The sequence below is a fragment of the Limanda limanda genome, chromosome 11 (genome assembly GCF_963576545.1).
Source record: "Limanda limanda chromosome 11, fLimLim1.1, whole genome shotgun sequence".
Classification (NCBI taxonomy): Eukaryota; Metazoa; Chordata; class Actinopteri; order Pleuronectiformes; family Pleuronectidae; genus Limanda; species Limanda limanda.
Window position 1 is genome coordinate 9,223,397 of NC_083646.1, and position 14,489 is coordinate 9,237,885.

Sequence of the window (14,489 nt, forward strand, 5' to 3'; positions counted from 1 at the left end):
GGCTGTACTGGGAGACACTGGTCAGGGATACATGGTTCATTAAGACCAGTCCCTTGCTCTTGTGTCTTCAACAAGAGAGAATTGAAGAAATGCCTACAATAAAAAAAAATTGCATTGTGTGGTGGGATCGTATACATTTTTAGTTTTGCATGCTGATGATCATTTATGGATTATTCTTGAAAATATGTTAAGTGGTTTGTGGGATATTGTGTATTACTATATTTCTTTAATGATACAAATTTTAAAATACACACACTATGAGCTTATCATTGAAATACTGATGTATACATGTTATTGATTAAAGATACTAATTGTGTTTAATAATTTCTTTACTTTAATAAAGATGTGGTGGTTATGGAGACTTACTCCTGGCTCTCGACTCTTTGGAGGAATCCACCTCTATTTCTGAGTTGGATGTTATTATAATTAAGAAATCACAAATGAATAAAATACACATAAGAGAAGTCATCTGCTCTGCACATGAGTCATGTTATCCTATCCTATCTCACAACATACCAAAATGTAATGGGGTCGACCTTGACCCATACTGCATCCTTCACCAAGTTTCATGAAAATCATTTTTTTTGGTAATGATGCTTACAAACAAATCCACAATGGGACTTTGAGTGAAAACATAACCTCCTTGCTGGAGGTAATGAAAAGTATTGTACAGTAGTTTTTATGTAGCTATTGCTCTTATTTATTTTGCAATATAACCATTTATTTATGATGATTCCAGATTAATTCAACTGAATAAGCTGTAGATAGTGCCTCAAACCTCATTGGTTGCAAAACTTGATGCCTTCCCATACACTATGTATAATATAATTAACGAATAACCTTAAGATTTACTGTTGCTCCAATGGTAGTCTTGTAGGAAATTCATGAGTTCACCCTTTAATTGACAGAAAAACATAACTCATGGAAATCAGGTCCCCCCCCCCCCCCATTTGAGTAAGTGCTGTTCAGGTCTGATGCACAGAACCCCCAGCTCCCATCAACGCCATCTAATACTACTGTAATTGTTTCAACTCTATTACACACCTCCTGCACACTTACCCGCTAAGTAATAAAAACCTTGTAAAATCAAAGCTGGCAAAAGGTTATCGCTCACTAGCAGACATGATTGTTTTCTGCCACGTGGGGTCAGCAGAAACAAGCATTAAAAAAAATCTATTAGTGCTATAAAGAGCTGATATGATGAACATGTGAAGATCAGTAGCTTTTTTGTACGTTCAGGAGAAAAGCGGAGATTAAAAGGAATTAAGAGACATGGTTGAATCTGTCTGATGAATAGAGGTCCTACTCTTATTAACTTTTAGATTTTGGTCTCTGGCTGTTTTTACTGTAATGGCTGCCAACAGGTGTTATGTCTTCGGTTCACTACTTCCAGAGCACCTCCACACTAAAAGCACAAAAAGTATTGATGATAGCAACTTTAAACTTTGGTAATTTGAAGCTTCAGCTTGTGTTATTGGCTGCACTGCAAAATACTGTGTACTGAGTACAAGGAAATTACTTTTTGATCTCTTTGAAAGTCGACAAGTGTGTCACCGCTGCGTAAGTGGACAGTGGACAATATTATTTTATACATAATTTAAGTGCGTCACTGCTTTGCAGCCAGTCCTGGTAATAAATAAAAACATTTTTTTTTTTTTTTTTACAAAAAGTAATCACATTTATTTCAATCCATCATTTTTATCATCATATATTATAGCTAACCACTTACTTTGATTTTCACATCACATGTTCTCATGCATCACCTGATGTCCTCTGATGTACATCTCTCTAGCCTCTGGGTACATCCAATACACCATAAAGGAAAGACATTTGTGCTACAGTATGTAGGCATGGCTTGGTCAGTCCTGGCTCCTTGGTCTTTGTCTCTCTGTCTGCCCAAGAAATCAGTTGTAAGAGAGTCTCTGAATCCAATTTCTAAAACTTAGTGCAGGTTCCTGTGTGTCTCTGTGCCGGTCCAAGCAGTGGCCCGCGGGATGCATCAGACAGACCCTGCACCTCTAGCCAATGGTGACACCAAAACCACACTGAAACTTGTTCTTGCGATGGTTAAGGAAAGCCCCTAGGGCCAGGGTGAGAGGGAGTGGCAACAGTTTCTTTTCAAGGGTTGCCCCTACCACCCAATTACTGTCAACTGTACCTGTGGAAAAAAATGGAAAAGTGTAAAAATCTAAAAGGTTCAGAATCACTTATATGACTATTAAAAGGCAGATATACTGTATCTACCTTTAAAGACGAAGTTAGCTTTGGGAACGTCCAGCTGATAGCCGAAGGATGTTGTGGTGTCTTGCATCCTTGTGCTGGCTTCAAATTCAACTCCTATCTGCAGCTGTATTGGGAAGCAGAAGTTAAAAGCTAAGTTCACTTTTTCAAGACTTTACGATACTCCTGTCGACATTAAAAAAAATCGTTGGTCCATATAATTATTTATCCCGTCCTTGTCTTAAGGAGATGCCAGTTAAGACAAGTGGAATAAAATGCACAGGCTTCGTTTAATGCAAAAAATATATTCTACTCAAATTTAGCCAATTTAAGGCTTAAATGGTCATAAAGACCATGACACAGAAATACAACCACCCACACTTTGCCTGATAGTAGGTACCTGTTCACTGGCTTTGTGATAGTATGTAGCATGAGCACCTGCACCTCCCAGAGTCAAAGTAGCAATGAAGTTGTCACCTGAGGATGGAAAAAAAAGACCTGAACATCTATCACACAGATAACAAAACAACCAGATGGAATTAGGCCCCATTTTACTTATCCAACTCCCGATCTAACAGAATACTTGCAACAGTGAGTATTTTGGAAACAAGAGGGTAAACATTTAATTAAAACACCACGAAATAAAGGCAGCAAAAGATATACCTCAGCATTAAGCGGTCTTACAGTGCTTGGTAGATTTTACCTGTGTATCTGCCCAATAGGGACGTGACGGTCCCCTCTTCGCCTGGCCGTCTGTGGTACACCAGCTCACCACCCAGAGCCAGCGCTGGTGTAATAGACTGGAGATAGTGTGCCACCAAAATGCCTGAAGGAAAAAGGAGCTTGCATTATATTTACAAATAATATTTTTGTTTTTCCCCTCTTACACTTTTCCTAATACATCATTAAGTTGCAATTTTGCATGAGCTGTGATTGAATGTGTTTATTATTGTATTAAACCCCTAAATAATAACAATTACATCACTAATCAACTCATTATCTCTGCTCTCTAACTGCATTAAACAAGCATTTGAACGTTTCATGTTATCGGACATACATTTTGAGCACACAGACACAAACACGCATGCACACAGAAGATAAAATGCACAACTGTTCTCTCTTAGCAGAGCCATCTATTAGTTTCTATTATGAATTAGTGACATGACACAAAACCTCCACTACTGTTTCAAAACAAGGATCATACCAGATCCAACAAGCACGTCTGGATTTCCAAGCGTCACAGCAGAAGTGAAGTGTTCACCACGATACTCCAGGTCACATTGCCAATTCACAAACTTCTGCTGCTGAGTCTACAACAAATGAAAAGGAGAAAACTTCAGAGACCAAAAGAGAATGTTAGGAAACGTAAAATACTGAAAATAGACCACAATCTGTAATGCTGTTACCTTTACAAGTCTACATACCTGAATGGCTATTTTGGAGCGTACAGCACTTGTGAGCTGGTGGATGACCTGGGCATTAAGACTACCAGTATTGTCGATGTCACCGACCATAACAGGGAACGACTAGAGGGAAGAAAATACACCATTGTGAGCTTTACAGTTACGTGGAAGCCATTTGAAACCTTGAAAGAGTTTAGAGCCTTACTCTGTTAGGTTTTAATGTTTTTAACCCAGATGAAGACATATCAGGTCATGAAATCAACTTGAAAAACTAACTAACCAAAAAGGGCTTAAAATTATAAGTATATAATGATTTTTTTTCTAATTTGTGGAGCAAATGAGCAACATAAAAATGTAGACAACATTAGACAACATAAGACGAAATACTGAAAACTTGACCGAAGATTGAAAACCAAAATATCCAAATGCCAACATTTATCAAGTGGGGTGTAATGGGGTAAATAATGATTACCTCTGCTGGTCCCATCTGTTTACTGCCTACGTAGGTGGAACCAAATCGATAACCTGATTCACCCTGGGTACTGAGGGTAATAGTGTGGCTGACCTGGAAGTGGTTACTCAGGCCCTTGTTGACCAATAACCGCACCCCTTCCATCTGCATGGGGTATACCTCTAAAACAAAAGAACAACAAGGACAATCAGATATCGAACCCGCATGAACATGACAATAATGACACTGTTATAACACAATATATTTTCCTAAAAGCTGAACAAACGTGAAGAACAAATACATCGGTCACACATTACCTGATGCATTTGTTACAATTCATAAGCGGATTTTCTAACCTTTACATTTGCGGTGGCACTCCTCATATGTGCCCGGGTTTGGGAGTTGGGAATCTGCGTCCGATGTCTGCTGGCCAGATCCAGATGTCGGAGGGACGGAAGACACTGAGGGCATGGAAAACCCTGGGGGGACCGACACCAATCCAGGGACCCCCTGACCAGCTCCAGCTGCGGCAGCAACTGGAGCTGGACTGGGGGAGGCGGCAGCCAACACACTGCCCATACTCTGATGCTATAACAGACTGAACCAGAGAGAGACAGGGGATGAATGACGTATTTAATTCACTGATTATATCTGTCTGTGAATTTCTGATTAATGTGTCTTTTATCCAGTCGGACTAAAACATGGTCTATGACAGCTCATATAACCTCAGCTGGAATGCTTTAGATTATTTGTATGTTTGGTGTTAGAAGTTGCTTTAAGAACTTTAAGCAAGTGTCTCCGCTCCCAGCAGGATAATGACGAACCTGACGTAAATGGTATTGACCTGAGCTCGTCATGTGTCCCTTAATACTGAGTTACCTATGTTAAAATTAAAGCTTTTGCTATGGCTGCCCGCATGGGAGCTACTGTATGACCAGAGTTTTACCCTGTAGACAGATGTGTGTTAGAAATAAACTCTCATTCATGTAAGAACAAACTGTAACTGTAAATAGAAGATCAGTGTAGTGGAACCACAGCTCGGGGCAACTGGTTACTAAAATAATCCAATTGAGCAAAAGATGATCAACTACACATAACACAACTTAAGTACAGTGAGATTGAACAAACAGGAAATTGCTAAATCCTCCCACACGCAATGCAGCTGGACCCTCTTGACTCTGCAGTTATCACTAACCTGGCTAAGCTAACGAGACAGATCAGCCCTCCAGTACATAAGACTGGTTGCAGCTGAGGCCCAAATAACTACAGACTGTCAACACACCCACTGATGTTGGATCACAAAACATCGTGGAGGCTACACATACAAATCCACCTGCAGCCTCCAGCTCGCAGCATACACCACGTTTGGGGATAAGCCGTCAACCGGCAAAACGACCCGGCGGCCACATTTATCCCGTGCAGGCTAATGCAGGCTAGCACGGTCGGGTGGCTATAGCTAGCTAGCTGGCTCGGTAGCCATGTGGAGTCGACCACTGGACCTGTTCTTCTACATGTGCAGGACGCGGCGGTTCGGAGGAGAACTGACCCCCACGAACCGGCCCTGGTCTCATACAGGTACCGGTGCGGGTCGGTGGTTCGGCTACTCACGCTAGCGGTCTGCGGTCCAGCGATGAGTTCAACGCCGGTAAAGTTCACGGCAACGTCCGTGACGGTAATTGACTAGTTCCCGCCCATTTCCGGTGCATCGCGCATTGATTGGCGAATCCACACACCGCTCCAGATGCTATTGGGTGAAAAAACGCAGTTGGGCACGCCCACTCCCCATAAGGTGACGTACGAAGCGTCTCATTCGCTCAGCGTTGGTTTTCATTTAACCTCCAACTGAATGACATTCCAAGGGTAATAACAATAACTTTATTTACAGAGCGAATTGAATCTATTATTTATTTATTATTAACAACACGAAGTTCTTTGCAAGGGCGGCAAAATCAAACAGACAGGTCATAAAACCACGAGCCCAACAAATAATTGAGGAATCACAAATATTAAGACAATTTTAATTTGAGGAAACTCAAATACATCAGAATTCTTTAAAATAATTTTTATTAAATAAAGTTCAGTAAAAATTCAGGTCGGATCAGGAAAAGCGCTCCAATAAAAGTACGGTCCTCAAATTCATTTTTCTTTTTGACATCAACTTGTGGTCACTAACATCCGCTTGCATCAACTGGTGGTAGGCATAAGTGCGGTAGAATATACAGGGATGTTTTCCATCTTGTCCTATGTTCTAAAGAGGACAGTGTTTACTTTAAATTTCACAGTTCCGCCATACAAGTCAATAACCAGTCAGATATACCTTCAGCCTCCTCAAGTTCAGCCTGTATCCTTAATAACAAGGCCAGAACACTTGATGCCGCTGAGGTGCACAGCTGAAGTTATGTCCCTAACATCCGCTGGTGGCAGATATCACCTACTAACTTCTACTGGTGGTTGTTAACCTAGATTGTGCAAAGGACCTTCAAACAGATATTATAACCCTTGTCCTACATTGTAAATTAAAGGTTCAGTGTGTAGAATTTAGTGACATCTAGTTCATGACGTCACATGTTGTAGCTGAAACCCCCTCACCTCACTCTCACCTTACGCCCGAGGATCTCAATGTGCGTGACGGCTCGTACCAGCTTTGTTCTGGGCTATTCAAAAGTGAAATTGCTGTCAAACCAGACGCCATGGTTCTTTGCAGCAGATTTGATGTGATCCAACCACAGACCATGGTTAATTTTACAAGTACTGTGCATCTGCATCCTGTGGATTTTTTATTGAAGATTTGTGCTTCACTATGGGCAATGACACAACAGCTATATGATATATAAGTGTTTAGATATTTAGTTCAAAACAAGACCGAGTTTCAGACAGCAGTTACATGAAGTAAGCTGGATAAGAATTTGGTTAACATTGCCTGACTTCAAACTTGAGATGTGATTAAGAGCAGATAGGGATTTTATACTGACTGGTGCTCTAGTTTCTCTGCTTCTTCCAGACAAAGAGTACTGCAGAAGTTTCAGTGTCAGGTTTGGATTCATATCTATCTGGGGGGTAGAATTCCCTTTGGAGCATCAATGATACCACCAACAATCCCTTGTCCTAAGGAGTCCTGAGACAGATGGTGTGGATTCAGTCTGGGATTATGTGGAGGGAGAGAAAACACTAAATCCACAAACTGTGGCAAGTTCTGCAAAATGCATTGGAAAACTACTTTTCAATTAGTGATGACACCCCAATGATTTACAGAATTGATAGGAAATGATCCATGTTTTTTCCCTGTTAACATTTTTTTCAAATCATAAATTAAAATATACATTTTTAAAGAATTTAGTTTACCTGTAGGGCCTATTTGCCACATCAGACCAATTCAATCACCATATTCAAAAACAATTAGAGACTAAGCGTAGACAGATAAAACATAATAAAAACAATAGAAACAGGAAAAGTCAGTCAGTCAGACTTTATTTCTTTTCAGGAGATGGCACTGACATTCAAGTCATGTCGCTGCATAACAAAACATCTGGTCATCAGGTAATGAAAGTATTCATTTCTCCACAATGCACTGATCAGACAAAATGGTCATAATCTTGAAAGCACTCCAAAAAAAATTTGTCTCAATTTTTCTTTTCTGTCACATGACATGTATTGACTCAAGTGTTGCCTGCACATTGGCTAAATAACTGAGGGAAAAAATCTATCAAGAGCACTGCCAGACATAGAGAAAGTTGAAGCCAATAGCTACTTCAATGCTTTGGAAAATGTGTCAGTCCCTCCCCTGCTGATGCTTGGTTCTACAATGGCCAGCCAAAGATGCAACATGCAAGGGTGCTGGAAAATGAGATGCTATAAATCAAAGTCAAAGGTTGTAATTTTTCAGACAAGAGTAGCTCTAGTTGGTCTTATATGCTATAAATCCTTTCAAATCCTACTTTTAAAGGTGATAAACTAGCAAGGAACTGTTTTATCAACAATAAAAAGCCGGGGAAAAGAGAAGGGGCAGAGTAGAAGTTTGACAAGGCACTTTGTAGGGGAGAATGGACATAAAAAAAGAAGACGGAACATGTTGGTCGGATTCAAAATGTTTACTTAGGCGCATCATCCGGTCATGTTTATTACTGATAACCTCAAGTCCTAAAAATAAGCTTCCCAGCTATGGCTTTGAAAAGAACGGGAGATTATTTACAATTCAGTACTGACTAATTGTCACTATAGGTCTGTGCTTTTACAAAATGCTCTACAATGTCACAGACATTACAAAGTTATCTCTCAATACCATATTTCAGGAGTAAACATCTGAATATAAAAGCAAGAGCACCACAGCTGCCCTCTTTGAAACATCCTTTTGGCGTCTGAAGCTGTTGATATTTAAACATAAGTAATTGTAATCTCTTTTTCCATCTTTGGTTCCATTTTAAAGGATGTTATCCCAGTTAAACCAACGATGTGTGATCAATCCGTCTTATTTTACAGCTGCATTCCCAAGTCTCAAATTAAGTTGCTAAAAACAAATAGGAATGAGCGCCCAAGTTACAAAAATGACCACATTAAATGGCCAGATTGTAAGATTTAACAGCTTTTTAATACAAATGTCCTTTCAGACTTTCACATGACAGTACCTCCATGCATTAAAGCATGTGGACATGTTCGAAATGCTTAGAGGTTCAGACCAAACATCACAATGGGAAAGAAACTTAATCCAGGTGACTGTGGAATGATTGTTGGTGCTGTTCTCCTGTGATTTGCCAACATGTGCATCCCTTCATGGCCACAGTCTACCCATCCTCTGATTCGCTACCTCCAACAGGACAACATCCTGCTGATGGGTCTTCTCCAATGGCCTCTACAGGCTAAAAAGCTAACTATCTGTGTAGGAGGACCTTTAGGGTGAGCTGACCAATCTGCAGCAACTGCGTGATGCCATCATGTCACCATGAGGTAGTCTCTTTTAGGAATGTTTCCAGCACCTGGTCGAAATGACGCGAAAATGGAATTGTGTCTGCTGTGGTACGGTGGATTTGATAAAATGGCTTTAAGTACAGTCTTTCTTGAAACCATATGCTCAAAAGGCACATCATAGCAACGGGTAGTTAAACTGTACAGAGGAGATGCCGCCCGAGTTCTAGACTTTCAGTTCACCTTTGGTTTCATATTCAGTCTTAAAGAAAAGGACAAAAAAAATTGTTTATAAGGGTATGTTAGAGTGTCTGTACAGTGACTGTCTTTGGCAGTGTGGCAGAAAGTTAAAGTGGCAGTTTTCGGAGGGGGAGAGAGAGCAATTCACCTGCATGTGCACTGACAGGACTGGAGTTAGCTATGAACTAAAATTAGAAACGAAAAGAAATATTGACTAGACCATTTTGATTGCAAAGTGGGAAATAAAAACCTTCACCTGGGAGTCTTGTGAATGCCAGGTGCCTCGTTTCTCCTGAAAAACAAAACCACAACAGCCAGGTGAGAAATTCTGATGGAAACAACGTGAACAAGTTACTACTTCAGCAAACCCGCAGAGCTGACAGCTGGCTGTGTGCGCTGATCAGCTCTGAACAAATCTATGTTGACTGCGGCTGTGGAGCCGGAGGAGGACAACCCTTAAGCCTCCCATCTTTAAATCCTGTAAAACTTTAGTTAATCTTCTTGTTGGAAGAGCATAATATCCAGTAGCAAGGTTGCTAGAACTTGCTTCTGTCGAATTTAAGGGTTGTTCTAAACCTGTGTGATTATTCAACAATTTAAAAAAGATAGAATACACATTCACCTAAACTTAGCTAGACTGTAAGGCCACTAAATCAATACGTCAACTGAGAACCTAAAGCTGGGCAGTGAAAAACACCACATTGTCTCCTGCTGATTGGCCACACCTGAACACCCAGCTCACACAGGGCTTAGCATTAACCTTCTACATCTTTGGTGTAGACTGACAAATTAAAATGCAGCTGTAGTGTGACCTGTGTTGAAAAAGTGTGAAGATTAATAAATCTGGTTTCTCTTCGTTTATTAAAACTGACCTTGGATTCAGGCTTCTCCCAGTTCATTGTGTTTGCCTTTCCCATCACCGTCATCATCTGGGTCAATAGAGTGAAACTCTGCCACATACAGGCTCTTATCAATGCAGCTGGGGATGGGCTTGATGTCGGTGACTAGTTGATCCTCTATTGTCTTCAGGTTGTTGCGGTCATCTATGGTAATGAGGTTGATGGCCAGGCCCAAGTGACCAAAACGCCCTGAAAGAGAATCACATTGTGTTACCAACTGAATCAACATGTGTCACATTTTAGTAGCTATAAACAAAACCTATTGTTTAGACCATGAGAATCTATAAATAGCTTCATATTCACCTGATCGGCCGATGCGGTGCAGGTAGGTTTCTGCGTTTTTGGGGAAGTCAAAGTTGATGACCACGTTTACTGCCTGGATGTCAATTCCCCGAGTGAAAAGGTCTACAAGGAAAGAAGTGTTAAGGTCATCCTGCTACCTATTACAATCAGAACCAGGGTTTATTAACAAGTAGGTTTACATGTACAATCAATTTGCTGTGGTGTTTTGGGCAAGCATAACTATAAAAACATTAAACACTAGAAAAGGATTGCGCAATGTCGTGTAAATAACAGGGAAGGATTGTACAGTATGAGCAGTAAGGTATTTACAATTAATAAGGTTAACGTCCACTCTAAATGTTAAAACTCTCTTCACTTACCTGTGCAGACCAAGTTTCTGCACAGTCCATTCCTGAAGTCATGGAACACACGGTTCCTGTACTCCTGCATCATCTTTGCATGAATGTAGAAGCATGAATAGCCCAGCTGGGTGATCTTCTTAGCCAGAAGCTCAACCCTTTGGACGGAGTTACAGAAGATGATCGACTGATTGATCTGAAGCTGAAAAGGAACAAACATATTCGAGTTATTAAATTAGTGAAGAAATAAACGTGATTGATTTTTTTATAATCTATTCTCAGATATCCGGTGGCCCAACCTAACCGGTGGCCCAACCTAAGCCGCGGTTTCTGAAATGGATGGCCACCAGGAAAGTTGCACTAACCGTGCAGGTCATTGCCTCAGTGTATGTGACTTTTCACATACCCGTTTATTAAATTAAATTTTGAATTAAAAAAAAAACAACATAATTGCTGTAATCTCTAACAAATACAATTATAAAACAACCACATACCAGTGCCTCAATAAACTTCACTGAATTGTATCACAACCTCTTGGTATGTGATGTACTGAACACTCACCTTAGAGAAAAGCGTGTTGAGACAGTGGACCTTTTGTCTTTCTGTCACATAGGCATAGTACTGGGTGATGCCCTTCAGGGTGAGCTCCTCCATCAGGTTGATCTCGTAAGGCTTCTGCAGGTGTTTGTTCTGGACAAGAAATTTACAGTGTACTGTCAAAAGTAAACAACATATTTGAATTGAACCTTTTAGGAGAAGTGCTGTTGAAGTTCTCACCATGAATTGTTGCACACTGCAAGGGAAAGTAGCAGAGTAAAGCAGGATCTGACGGTTCTTTGGCAAGAAGCTGATAATATCTTCAATCAGGACAACGAAGTCCTGGGACAGCAACTTATCTGCCTGAAAGAATCCACATTAGAAGAAACAGGGTCAAAAAGTGGTCGGCTGTTCAGGAACGTAGTCAAACGCATTGATAAGTGAATTCAGGAATACAGAGCCAGACTCACCTCGTCCATCACCATCATTTGCAGTTTATCCACGACGGCCACACCTTTCTTTATCAGGTCGAGGATCCTGCCTGGTGTAGCAATCACTACGTGCACTATTATGATCGGATAAAACAAAGTCATCATGTGAATTTGACAAGATAAAACCAAACCAAGAGTAATAGACAAAATGTTCTAAACGATAGATTTTTTTTTATCATTTTGAATATTAACGGCAGGACAACTACCTGTCTCCTCAAGACGCATGATGTCATCCCTCAAGTTGGTGCCACCCGTGGTAGCCATGACCTTGACCCCTCCCAGGTGCTTGCTTAGCTGAATGCTGATCTGGCTCATCTGGAGGGCCAACTCTCTTGTCGGCACCATGACCATGGCTGGATTGAGACAAAAATGGCAAGGGCTGATGAAATGCAAGGGTGGATGAGATGCATTGAGAAATTTAAATGAAGTGATGGTCATAAAAGATAAAAATGTCTTCATATATTTAGACCAATAACCCCAGATAAATCTGTCAAGAGTAGAATAGAGCAGTGATCATGGTGTTGCAAACATTTTTTCTGGAGAGCAACAGAGTCTGACACTGACAACCTAAGCCTTTCCTTCCAATACGTGTTCATTTTGTTTTTTAATAATAATTTTCACTCTACCCTTTAATTTTACGAAAAAGTATAGCCACCAAAGTCGAGACCTTCACAGGGTTTTATCTGTCATATATGAGCACCATCAGACAGGGTCAGCAGGAACTCACCCTGGATGTGATCCTTTCTCAGGTCTATCCTCTCCAGCATTGGGATGAGGTAGGCTCCGCTTTTTCCTGTGCCATTCTTGGCACGAGCCAAAATATCTCTGCCTGATAAAGCGATGGGAATGCTTTCCTCCTTTTGGCAGACAGACAAAACTCGATCAGTAAAATTGGTAAGGTTCCAAGAGCTTGACTTTTGGGTCACATCGAAGATCACAATTTTCACAACAGGTAAAGACATCTCTTACAGTTCTGGATTATAACTAGTACATCTGGTGTAAAACAAAGAATGGACACAGTCACCTATTGAGGAAAAAAATTAACCGGATAATCTAAAGTTTCAAACATGATTTGAACATACAAAGCAATTTTTCTTGTTTTTTTGTGAGCAGTATCAAAATCAAGCTCAGTTTAAACAGGTTGAAAGTTAGTTGAAATTGTTTCGCCTACCTGGATAGGGGAGGGTTTCTCCCATCCCATCTCAAAGATTCCCATTAGCAGTTCCCGCTTTAGGCAGTAGTCTTCAAATTCATTTCCCTTAGTTGATGTCACATCCTGGGAGAAACAGAGCAGTGTAACAAGGGGCAGAGGTTGAAGTGGCAGCTTTAGAAGCCAACATAGTCATTGAGTCTCAAACATTTGGAATTCAAAAGAATAGTGCTGCAGAGTTATGAACCGTGAATCTGAACAATTATGTTTATTTGTCATCTATGATCGGTTACACCTTACCGAAGTTCTCATCCTGGTGTCTTTGGGGGGAAGCTCCAGGCACCTCTTCCAGTCATCCCCAAACCTAAGTGTGAGAATTTGCAGTCAAACGTAAGTAAACAAAATAACAGAGAAGGACAAGTCATCTGAAAAAGATATAACTGAGAATTTTGCCATTTAATTTTTTTTAGGGCAATATATTCACAAATATAAATTCTAAGACCTCATGTAGCTAGAGATGGAATCCAGACATTTTGGGAAAAAAATGTAGCTACTGTTGTGAAACCTGGAATACTGTCTTGATATGAGCGAAATGTATATACTTTACTAAGATGCTTGTAGGCAATGCAAGAGGGAAAGCTACACAAGAGGATAAGCTTAATTCTCCCAAAAATGAAATTCAGAGAGTATGTAGAGACAGTATCTTACTTGATGCCCCCACTGCTCTGAGGAATGCCGGTCCTTTTCATGGGGTCACTGGACTGTTGGGCAGCTGCAAGCAGTCCTGATTGTTGTCCCGGTGGCCTCGTCTGTCCTCTGAACTGCCCATTGGCTGCTTTGTTCAATCCCATCATCGTTGCAGGGTTTGCTGTTCTTGCTGTAGCCATGGTTTTGATTTTCCTCACAGTGTGTAAAATGTATATTTGTCTCTATTTCACTGTGTGTTGCTTAATGCACCCGTGTAAAAAAAAAAAAAAAAAAAAGTAAAAGCTGGGAAAAAAATTAAAAGTTTTTCTTGTATCTTCTCAATTCAAAAGAATGTTCTGTGTACACAATCTGACATTCAGACCTCTTGTAAAGAAGTATGCGTAAGAATTATGTCTATTTACAAGACAACTCTCCAAAAAAGGGAGAAATTAACATTCATAAGAATAAATAAATCAAATACGTGACCAAAACATAAACCCTATTTTTCTTTCAAAATGTTTTTTTCTCTCTCCGAGTATTCTTATCCCTGCTGTAATGAAAATGCTTAACTTTATGTGTTATTCGTGTGTCTTGGCATTTTAAGTCCAAGTGCTGTGTTTATACATTCACAAAGGTCAATAGGAAAGTATGACCTTGTTTGTCACGTCTCAAACGTATATGATTGGCTCCTTTGACATCAAGAAGTTTTCACAAGTGTTCAATGGAGCTTAATACTGGCTCAAAAAGTCACTCCAGGCACTCTTTTCTTGAACATCGAGAGTCCGCTGTGGTTTTCTTGTCCTCGTTTCCTTAACTTGTGCAGAAACAGCGGCGGTGGCAATCTGCAAAGTGCTGTGAGAATTGCCGATCG

At 40.4% G+C, this 14,489-nt stretch overlaps 2 protein-coding genes across 2 annotated transcripts; both read right to left on the reverse strand.

The window, feature by feature from the left end:
* Window positions 1-1,658: 1,658 nt before the first annotated feature.
* Window positions 1,659-5,752, reverse strand: tomm40 (translocase of outer mitochondrial membrane 40 homolog (yeast)). Its single transcript, XM_061081195.1, has 9 exons — window positions 5,683-5,752; window positions 4,431-4,672; window positions 4,096-4,256; window positions 3,645-3,746; window positions 3,425-3,530; window positions 2,924-3,046; window positions 2,621-2,697; window positions 2,245-2,347; window positions 1,659-2,158 (listed from the first exon to the last, which is right to left on the reverse strand). Exons 2-9 carry the CDS (start codon window positions 4,651-4,653, stop codon window positions 2,019-2,021), a joined length of 1,035 nt encoding a protein of 344 aa, XP_060937178.1. The 5' UTR covers window positions 4,654-4,672; window positions 5,683-5,752; the 3' UTR covers window positions 1,659-2,018.
* Window positions 5,753-7,525: 1,773 nt separating this feature from the next.
* On the reverse strand, window positions 7,526-14,189 carry ddx61 (DEAD (Asp-Glu-Ala-Asp) box helicase 61). Its single transcript, XM_061080597.1, has 12 exons — window positions 13,640-14,189; window positions 13,232-13,295; window positions 12,953-13,057; window positions 12,509-12,638; window positions 11,988-12,134; window positions 11,761-11,855; window positions 11,531-11,653; window positions 11,315-11,443; window positions 10,775-10,955; window positions 10,416-10,517; window positions 10,086-10,301; window positions 7,526-9,505 (listed from the first exon to the last, which is right to left on the reverse strand). The coding sequence occupies exons 1-11, from the start codon at window positions 13,816-13,818 to the stop codon at window positions 10,093-10,095; spliced, it is 1,464 nt and encodes a 487-aa protein (XP_060936580.1). The 5' UTR covers window positions 13,819-14,189; the 3' UTR covers window positions 7,526-9,505; window positions 10,086-10,092.
* Between the last annotated feature and the right edge of the window lie 300 nt (window positions 14,190-14,489).